Source organism: Vitis riparia, chromosome 1, assembly GCF_004353265.1.
Source record: "Vitis riparia cultivar Riparia Gloire de Montpellier isolate 1030 chromosome 1, EGFV_Vit.rip_1.0, whole genome shotgun sequence".
Taxonomy (NCBI): domain Eukaryota; kingdom Viridiplantae; phylum Streptophyta; class Magnoliopsida; order Vitales; family Vitaceae; genus Vitis; species Vitis riparia.
Window position 1 is genome coordinate 46,789 of NC_048431.1, and position 10,284 is coordinate 57,072.

At 35.4% G+C, this 10,284-nt stretch overlaps 1 protein-coding gene across 3 annotated transcripts; it reads left to right on the forward strand.

Moving 5' to 3' along the window:
- The first annotated feature begins 439 nt into the window (after positions 1 to 439).
- On the forward strand, positions 440 to 9,981 carry LOC117919604. Of its 3 annotated transcripts, none has more exons than XM_034836810.1 (5): positions 440 to 661; positions 2,335 to 3,891; positions 4,388 to 4,501; positions 4,721 to 4,870; positions 9,270 to 9,981. In XM_034836810.1, the coding sequence occupies exons 2-5, from the start codon at positions 2,341 to 2,343 to the stop codon at positions 9,408 to 9,410; spliced, it is 1,956 nt and encodes a 651-aa protein (XP_034692701.1). In that variant the 5' UTR covers positions 440 to 661; positions 2,335 to 2,340; the 3' UTR covers positions 9,411 to 9,981. The 3 variants fall into 3 exon arrangements, with proteins under 3 accessions (XP_034692701.1, XP_034692694.1, XP_034692706.1); XM_034836803.1 differs by having other exon boundaries at positions 440 to 635; XM_034836815.1 differs by lacking the exon at positions 9,270 to 9,981 and having other exon boundaries at positions 440 to 635; positions 4,388 to 4,500; positions 4,719 to 4,794.
- Positions 9,982 to 10,284: the final 303 nt, after the last annotated feature.

A 10,284-nucleotide genomic window follows, 5' to 3' on the forward strand; every position in this document is an offset into this window, starting at 1 on the left:
GTTAAATTAAAATTTATTTAAATTTAAGTAAAAAAATAAATATCTTCACACTTTCATGAAATATAAGTAAATAAAGTAAAAGATATTTGAGATTAGGAATAAATTAACTTTTTTTACTTAATATGTAAAATTATTTTTAGTTTTATGTTATTTTTATTTTATAACTTAAATTTAAGTTATTAAATTATTTATGAAACGCATTTAAGTTTTTGAACGAAATAAATTATTTTTAATTTTAAGTGGTTTAAAATTTATATTATCAAGGCCCATCATTCAACCCCCTCCTTACTTGCAAAACGTGCAATTATCAAAATTTCGCAGCGTCAACAGTTGCCTTGCCATGGCTGTTTGGTAAATAGATTCAATCATAAGGGTAATTAACCCCTCTGCTGCACTTAATAAATTAAATTCCAAAAAAACACCCCTCCCAGGCTGAATATCAAAATTTTCATTCCTGTGTCGCTCGTGCCATTCATTCATGGGAAAACCTGTGCGTAAGTAGCACACCATTGACATCTCCTCACCGCGTAGACCATTTTCCCTTCCGACCCTTCGTCTCAATTTTCTCGCCAGAAAATTCAACTCCCATTTTTTCAAGATACCCTCTTCTCATGCTACTGTGAGCGAGGCCAAGGGTAATTTCAATTTCTTTCGCTCTAAGATTTGATCTTTGTTTCTGATCATATATGCTTCAATTCCTTCATTGCACATGTTATTCTGTGCAATTAATTATTTTCTTTTTCTCTTTATTGTCTTTTTTCTCCTGGGTTGGTTACTGTAACTAGGGTTTGCTCGTTCTTTCCAATTTACGCATCTTTCTTCTTTGTGTGATGATTCGGATTCAATTCTTCTTCTTCTTCTTCCTCTTCTTCTTATTTAGGGTTTTTGAGTCAAGAAACATGAATTAGACTTAACAGTTGGCTCCTTTGTTATTATTGTTGATGCCTCTGCATGGGATTAGAATCCTGATTGGTGTATTTTTATTTTTTTAGTTTTATTGTTTCTTCTATTTGGAAATTATTATGCATTGCCTTAGGGCAGACCTCATGGGCCCTCTGTCTGGTTGCAAAGAAACTGAGGGAAGTAAAAGAAAATAAATTTGTTGCTTATTTTTTGTGTTTTGTTTTTTGAAACATAAAATGCTTTCTTCAATTCAATGGAGTAGTTTTATTAAGCTCTGTCATATGTAGGTTTTTCTTTTCTGGGTTCCTAAATAATTAACCATTTGGCCACCTAGCAATGACTGCCTCAACAGTAGTACAAACCGCCAAGCTAGAACTCCACACCTACCACGCCATGACTTTAACACTATGTTTCAGGCTTCAACTATCACAATCTGTGTTCTAAAAATTGGTCTTTTGGCTATTTGTGCTTTCAAAACTTATTTGGAAAACAAGGCAATGCTTGTGGAAGTTGGAATCAACCAAAAAGCAGCATGTTTGCTGTAGGAAATAAGAAATAAAAAGAATTGAATCATCCAAAAAAAAGTTTATTGACCATATTAGAGAACGTGCATGCTTGGGAATAGTTTAATAGTTGCAATCTTGATTGTTTCTTATGAGGATGATGACTCTCTAAGTTATACATCGAACAACAGAATTACTATTAATTTCAATTAAAGTGTTATTAGTATTACTTGGAATTAAATTAGAATTTGCATTTGTTGGAGTTAAATTAGGAGTAGCTAATTAGGCTATAGGAGAATTAAAATTAGAGTCATGATGGATTATGAGAATCCTAGTAAATTTTGGATTTTTTAGAAAAGGCTATAAATAAGGCTAATTGATGTAAATCAAAGTAGTTGATTAATGTTGATTAATGATTAACGATATTATGTTATTTTTCAGATTTTGCAAATTTCAATGATGACACTTCATTGATTTTCTTCTAAGTGAGACTTTAGTGAAATTCTAAGGTTTCCGTGTTTTCTTCTTCTTATCTTCTTTCTCTCTATTTTATTCAGCTGTGATAAACATTCTCCCTTGTTATCCTAGCCCACCTATTTGATTGCAGGCAACCATCCTAGGGTTGTCCTACATCAGTTTCTCCTTCTTTTTTTTTAATGTATTTTATTAAAATTATGGACTTTTTGAATATTGTCTTCAACTTATTAACCTTAGACAAAGGAAGATTATTAAATTCTTCTCAAAAGGAGTCCTACCTAACTCCAAAGTCATTTGGTTAAGATTTGATGATATGATGTAGGACTGACATTGTGGAATTCATGGTATTTCTAGTACAGGATTTAGTAGCTTGGATATCTTCCATGAATGCCTTTTTTTTTTTTTTTCTACTTTTGATTTATTTTTCTAAACTCATATTCTTGTAATGCAGAATTAAATGACAGGAGAAGGGAATTCAGGACGTCATTCTCAACCTGAACCCTGTTTTGGGATGAAAACACTAAAAAGGCACAAGATGAAACGGAACCTTAATGATGTTGTCTTCATTGATGTAGATGGTGATAATTTCCATAATGTTATTATCATAGATGGTCCAAAGTCTGTACAACAGAATGTACAAGATTCTGGTGTAATGAGAAGAGACAAAAGGGTTCCATTGGAAAGCATTATTAGTATTGATGATGATGAAAGCACGGACATCCATCCTGAAAATGGTGTGGAAAGTCGTGGTGACTTGGATAGTGATGCCAGCTCAAGCAAGAGATCTTGTCCTGCTTCCAACCATTCACAAAATTCTGTGGGCTTAGAAGCTGAGGAATGTCAATTCATCCGAGAAAGAAAATCCCCAGTGAAGTTGTCAAAATGTAAGCGAACCTATTCTGGGAAAGCTCCCTCCAGAAACCGTTATGGTTTAGATCCCATGCCTGAAAGTACTTCGCCTGAAAGTACTTCATCTGAAAGTGGTTTATCTGATTGTGAGCTTATGGAAGGTTCTAAGGGAAAGCTTCGTGAACAGTGGGAACAAGCTTACTTAAAGAAAAAAGATGTCCATCAAACTGCCAAATCTGATTTGGGGGATCAGCCTAGTGCCTCTGGTTCTAACACTGATACTCCCCCAAATATTGAAGTAGAAAACATGACTGAACAACATCAAGAAACCCCAGTATGTTCTAGTTCAAGCAATGAAAATTTTGAAAAAGAAAACCTACCTTCCTTTTTTGCTCCTGATGTCAGCAATTTGGGTGCTACTTCTCCAAATCCTGAAGTTGAGAATCCTTTTGCAGAATTTGAATTTAAATTTGATGAGGAGAGTTCAAGGTGTAAAATTGAGTCAATGGAAAAAACACAATTTTCTGATGTCAACAATGATGTTCAAGATGAAGAAGCTTCGTTCTGCAAGAGCCACAGTTCGGTGGAAACACAGGTTAATCTAGTTGCTTCGAGTGAAAAAGATGAAGGGCTCCATGAGGTACCTAATGGGTCTCATTTTCCAAATGAATCAAAATATGGAGGAACTATTTTCAAGGGAAAAAAGAAATCAGTTTCTAGAGAACAGTCATTTTGGAAACCTCAACCATCTGATGAAACATGGATTAATTGTGGTGTAGCACCCTTCAAGGACAAAGTTCAAGTTGTTCCTGAAAAAGCTTTCTTCTGTACCTCTCTATTGGCAGAAAAGTTGGATGTTAGTAATGAAAAAGGTTCTTGTCTGGAAAGAAAGAAACCAGTTTCTGGGGAACCTTCTTCATGCCATGCTCCACCTAATGAAACACAAATTAAAAAGAGCAAATCTTGTTTGATGAGGAAGGAACTAATTGCTGAATCTATGTCTGTCAGTGAACAAGATAATAAAATTGATGATATAGCACATGCTCAAGATGGTCAAAGAGATATAATCAATGAGCGAGAGAAGCTCAAGGAGACTGAGGAGTACAAGCGAGCGATAGAAGAAGAATGGACATCCAGGCAGAGGCAGTTACAGTTACAGGTTTGACATATACATAATTTCTGTAAATCCCTTTAAAATCACAACAAGAATCTGCAATATATGCACTTTTAGAAAATAGAGTTAACAGTTCCATATGCTGAGAGATGACTGTTCATAATTGCTGATGGATCTAAACTCATAAATACTCGTTATAATCATTCAGTTATTAGTTGCACACAAGTCAATTAAACAAGTAAATTTTCACCATTATATTTATGTACTAGTTGAAATTGTTCTGCATGATGCTCAACTTCATTGTATAGGCTATGCCTATCCAAAAAAACAGATGAAAGAAAGAAAGAAGAAAAAAAATGTCTTATAAAAGAAAGGAAGAAGAGAAGAATGAATAAATGAATGAAAGAGACTTCACTGTATAGTTTGTAGTTTTTTGTACACTCCAAGTACATGATAAGCATTATGTGAATAAGGAATAAAGATTCCAATGCACTTAAGTGATTCTCTAGATAGCAATAATGATATCCTTGCTTTTGTATAGGCAGAAGAAGTGCAGCGGTTGAAGAAGAGAAGAAAAGCCGAAAATACACGTTTATTGGACATGGAGAGAAGACAAAAGCAGCGTGTCCAAGAAATGAGAGAGACACAAAAAAAGGTTTAAATCTATACTTCCATACATTTCTCACCTTTTCTTTTCTCAGGATTATGTATTCTTCATCAAACCCTGCTTTTGTTTGCACATGTTGCGGGTATTATTGCATTTCTTTGCTGCTTGTATATTTTTCTTTTAATTGTAGCCAGATATGACTACTATAACTTTTAAGATTGTTCTTAATATTATGTTTCTTCACATGTTAATTGATTTTGAATTCAGGATGAAGAGAATATGAACATGAAAGAGAAAATTCGTCTTGAAGTACGGAAAGAACTTGATAAATTGGAAATGACATGTAGTGATATGGCCTCATTACTTCGTGGCCTAGAAATCCATGTGGGAGGTGGTTTCTGTCCCTCATCAAATGAGGTGAGTTACTTTCCTTATTTTATTTTTTTATTTTTCATTTGTAAAAACAATGCTTTATATTCCTAAGTTGTGAAAGTGAATAAACTAAACCATGAATCACAAATATGCTTAAAATGCTTATGCAGATGCATTGATGTGTACAGAATTAGGAACACCCACAAAAATATAAAGATAAATGTATGGCTAAAGATGTGGAAATATTTATATTATGATCAAACTGAATTACATGCATAAAATATTAGAAGAATCTAAATGGATATATCTGTTTCATATCGATCATTTTAAGCTAATTTGGGAATGGGAATTGGTAAAGTAGCTGCTTGGTTGGGCTTTCGAGGCTTGCCTCAAATGGTGAGGGGATGGAGTGGAGTTGTGGGAGGTTCCATGTTAGAGTCCTAGTGGGACCAAAAAAATGTTTTACCAAAAAAAAAAAAAATGAAGTAGCTGCTTCCTTGGGACATGCAATTGACATCTTAGACTGTGAAGCTTTTCCATTTTTTGGATCTGACGCACCCCACTACCATGTGTGGCTGAACATAAGTTGTTTTGGGTTCACTGTCTAGCATTAGCACAAGATTTTTCATTTTTTATTGTTTTAAAATCATTTTAGAGGTGACAAATATTTTGCCACTCTTTTTCTTGAGATCATCCTAGTCCCTTTCTAGCCTTTTGAACATCATTCGGATTAGAGATTGCATTTCCATATAATCAAAGGAGGCAATGTGTGAACCACCAGTACACTGGTGCTTGCAGCGCCTATTCAAATTTGTAGGCATCAGGGTACAGGGCAGAATGTATGTGGTAGGGTATATATGCCATTGTTGCAATCTTCATGGTTATTGTTAGGAGAGGTTGATGTATGGCACGAGCTGGTCATCCATTGATCCAATTCCCAGTTGCTTGGAGTTGGGGCTTTGATTTTCTCTTTATATAAGATATGTTGAGTGCTCTCTTGATGTTTAAAGAAATGCTTCTCCGTAAGCAAGTTCACCTTATTATGAAAGGTAGGAGAAAGGTTTATAGGATTAATCAATTATTCTTCATTATGTCACTTGGTCCATCTGAAAAGAAGGAATTGAAGAGCCTTCAAGGGCACTGGGATTTGGGACTGAGCTATTTCCCAACTCAAGGGAGTTCTGTTGTACTCGCTCCATTCTGGAATTCTGAGTAGCTTGGTAGTCAGGAAACATTCTTTCTTAGATTTTATCTTCAGTTTTGAGTTGAACGCCTGGTTAACATGTGCACAATAGTTTCTTCTTTTTCTTTCCTTTGCTGTTTTCTTTCTTCAGCTCAGACTAAGAATACCTCCTGAGTGCATTTATCGTATAATACAGAGGGTCATGTTGTCAATCCTTGCAAGCAATGGAGCTGTCAAGGCAGACTATCTCTGATATCTCATAAACTGCCTATTAATGTGGTGCTGAACGCATGATCTCAGACTACATCAGAAAAAAGAGTACATCATCACAGATTTCACAAAGGAAACATTTTATAACCAGTAGATCATGGAAATGCAGACTAATAGTTAAATGGCTGTTAATTGTACAAGGGACTTATGGATGAACCCTTGTGGTTGAATGGTGATTAATGGAGATTGTGAATAACAAATTGGGCCTCTGATAAACCTGAATGCTGATAAAGATGGTCATACTTCTAGCAAGGGAGGGCTTGGAAGTCTCCTTCCTACGCATCAATCCAACCAACTTCCAGACAAGGAATGTGGCTTGAGAGGAGGAAGCATCCCTAACAAAATGATGAGAAAAGTACTATTTTGAGTGGACATTATCTCGACATGCAATTTCCAAATGTAAATACCGTGTGATTTCTATTACATATCATGTGTTACTGCCAGAGGGGTCTCTAGATGAGAGTGGTTGTCTTAGGGGTAAGAGAAGGAAGGAGAGAAGAGAATTCCCATGTATGTTTGAGTGGGAAAGGATGTGTTTCCTACAAATGTTGGTATTTATGAGAGCCATTTTTTTGGTCAGAGCACATAGTTGGGCCAACAAAACAGGATAGTCCTGATAGGGACAAGTGTTTAACCATTCCACTGTTTCTCATTCGGCTTATTCCTAGCCCTTGAACCAGCTGGTTGTGAATTGTGAAATGGGAATGCTGTCAATTGTGTGATGTCATTGTCTATTATAGCCAGTTCATATAATAATTTACTTGGCTTCTCATCCCAGCTAGCTTGCCCAACCATGACCTCCTTTAAAATCCCTTCTCCTTCTCTTTCACCTGTTATAATGTACTGTCAACACATACAGAGAAGAAAAGATAAAAAGCCATTGTATGATGTGGCACATGTTTGTTCATGTGGTAGCACACACTCAAATCCCTGCTTCTATGGAGGGATATGAGGAAGGATGAGAAGGGAGTGAATGTGCTGAAAATAACGTTAATCAATTTAAAATGGATAGTGCCCCCAAAAGGCAAAGCTTCTGAAACAGAGGTCTCTTAAAACTTTTAACTAGAAGGAAATCTATTTTAATGACTCCCCAAGAAGTTTTCTTTTCTTTTTATATTTCAGTTATTAGTCATATTTTAATGGGATTCCATGTGTTGCATTTTGTGAATTTTTTCTGGATCATCTTCTTAACCCTATAGGATTCTAACATCAATAATTTTCTGGATCATCTTATTAGTAGCCCGTTTCTGCACATCTAAGGTATTCCAGCTAACACTTGAGCGGTCTCTATCCCAGCCAGGCTCAGGGTCTAGCTGAGTTTGTCACAAGCTTGACCCAAAGCCTAAATATGAACAAGTTTACAGAGCTAAGCCTTGAGACTATCAACTTGTTCAGACTTTTCTGCCTTTGTCATGTTACAAAATTCTATTATGAGCTCAACCAATATGTTCCACCCACTAGTGAAGAATTAATTTCCACAGCTCTGCCTTATACAAGGACTAATGTTTTGGATTGTATCTCAATTGCAAATATCTGGAGATCTTTAAACTTGGGTGTAAATGCCTAGGCTTGATGGTATGGAAGATCCCTGCTGAGACAAGTGATTCAAGCAGGTTTTTCAGGTAATAGCCCCCAAGATTTTGGGGCCAAAAGGGTCCAATTCCCTGACATGTATTTTCATCTGATGTTTGCACTTTAGCCCATGCAGAGTATAGATGATTAGCAAAACTAATACAGATACTTCATGTTGAAGAAAATGCAGTTATAGAGATTAGCCTACGGTTTATGCAGTCAATTGCAAAGATGGTTTCCAGCCTAATTTTCTCATAAAAACATTAATAATGTTATTCTTTTCACTTTGTTTACCACAGTTTTTGCTGCCTGCTTACATAGCAAGTGATGGTTGAATGTGTTAAAAAGCACTTAATATGCATAAAATGGAAACAAATTTTGGCATTCCTTCACAAGTTGCCATATAAACATGTAGTAGAAAAAGTGGTAAAAAGGCAGGACGAATAGCATTACTCAAAATAATAATAATGGTTGTATCAAGTCTCACAGTGGTTAAGTGTCTATAGATCACCTCCTTAGCAAATAGATGTTATCTTTGCCATATGGATGAAGAGTCTATTGATCTCCTCCTTATTCACTATGTAAAAACAAGGATTTTATGGGAGTTGTCATTGCTTTTTTTGGGGTGTCTTGGGGTGCTTTCATCGTCGGTTAGAGAGACTATTGGGTTGGTATGGTTCGTTTGTGGGCAAAATGCATAAGAAGGATTGGAGAGCAGGGCCTTTATGCATCTTTTGGACGGTGTGGAAGGTAAGGAATACAATTGCCTTTGAGGATGACTTGCTCTTGATCCAAAGACTAAAAAGTTCCTTTATTTGCTTTCTTTGGTCAAAGACCAAGTTGTTTATAGATGATTGTCCTTTGACGTTAGTTTCTTTAATTGGTTGGAATCTTTTTGAGGTGTTGTAGCCCCTTCCGTTTTGTAGATTGTTGTCCTATTTGAGCCTTTTTTGTGGTGGGTGTATAGGTCCTGTATACTTCGAGTTGCTCTTTTGCTCTTTTGACGCCTCTTTTTAATATACTCTCTTCTTTATCTATCCAAAAAAAAGTCTCAGTGGTTAAGTGGCTTTTAGTGCTTATGTCTCATTTATTTAAAATACATATTATGGACTTTGTAGCTATTGGAGATCATTTCATTATGTGTTGTGGGGGGCTAATTTGTATTCTCAGGAGATTCTTTGGTTGTTTTTGGCTCCTTTTAACACTCATTGTATATGGTGCAAGTTTCATGGTCTTTCTACCTTAGCGCTTTCCAAAATTGAAAAAAGAAAAATTGTCATGCAATGCTTGAGAATTACCAATATGCATGCCTGTACATACATCAAAGTTGTGAGGACAACTGTGACAACATGAATTTGTGCAAGTTTATTATTCATCTATTTATCCTTTATTGTCCCCTGATGTTCATCTCCATTTCAGGTCCATGCAGCTTATAAACGAGCCTTGTTAAAATTTCATCCAGACCGAGCATCTAGAACTGACATCTATCATCAGGTGGAGGCTGAGGAAAAATTTAAGCTTATTTCTCGCATGAAAGAAAAGTTTTTATTGCCTTCATGACAGAATATATAAACAACAATCTGTTTTAAATTTTGATCTAAAATTTATCAATTCTGCTCTGGTATTCAGTTGAACATTGTCTTGATCTCTCCCAAGCTTCATTTCTCATACAGAAGCTGAGAGCTTTTATTTCAGCATGCTCTGGCCTTGTACACGAATCATATTTTGTGAGCAGTTGTAGTTTCCTGTGCCTTCCAGTGAAGGAAATTCTTGATTTAAAGGTGGAACATTTCTGCTGCTTATCGTGAGTGTTCATGGTTGGAGAACTGTGTTGATGACCTTCATTTTGGTCTGCTGCCTTGTGCTTTAGCCTATTGATAGATAGTACATTTGATGCATGGGAGCAGTATAAAAAACACATGAAAGTCAATGTATTTTTGCTGTGTCCAAACGTGTGCTACTAGCAGTTGGCTTGGATCGGGTAAGTTATTTTTGTCCAAATATGTGATATTCAATTAAGTAGACCAATTTCGTTGGTACCAACACCCCCATTTATTAAATTTGTAATATGGCAGTGTGACATGCTTGGGCTGTATGATAATTGAGTAGATTCCGAAGTACATTTATGTCATGGATTCTTTTTTACCTATACTCTCACCTTTCTTTTTCCGGGTTTTGGGTAATCGGTATTTTTTGGCTTTCGAGTCTGATTGGCTCTTGTTTTCTATTTCTAGTTGAACAATCAAAAGTTGTTTTTCACCGGTTTTTTAAACTAAAAAACAAAAAGGCAAACAAGGATTTTTTGTTTTTGAAAATATATATGATATTATTCTTATATTAATACATTCTGGATTTTTTTTACTTCTCTAAAATTATCTATTAAGTAAATAAATTTTATATTAAATTATATTTGATATATAAAATTTATTAATTT

What these genes read in the sequence shown, in the direction of transcription:
- LOC117919604 (XM_034836810.1), top strand. Translation starts at nt 2,341, where the DNA reads ATGACAGGAGAAGGGAATTCAGGACGTCATTCTCAACCTGAACCCTGT. An exon ending in AGAGGCAGTTACAGTTACAG is followed by an intron (nt 3,892 to 4,387) that starts GTTTGACATATA and finishes GCTTTTGTATAG; the next exon opens with GCAGAAGAAGTGCAGCGGTT. An exon ending in TGAGAGAGACACAAAAAAAG is followed by an intron (nt 4,502 to 4,720) that starts GTTTAAATCTAT and finishes TTTTGAATTCAG; the next exon opens with GATGAAGAGAATATGAACAT.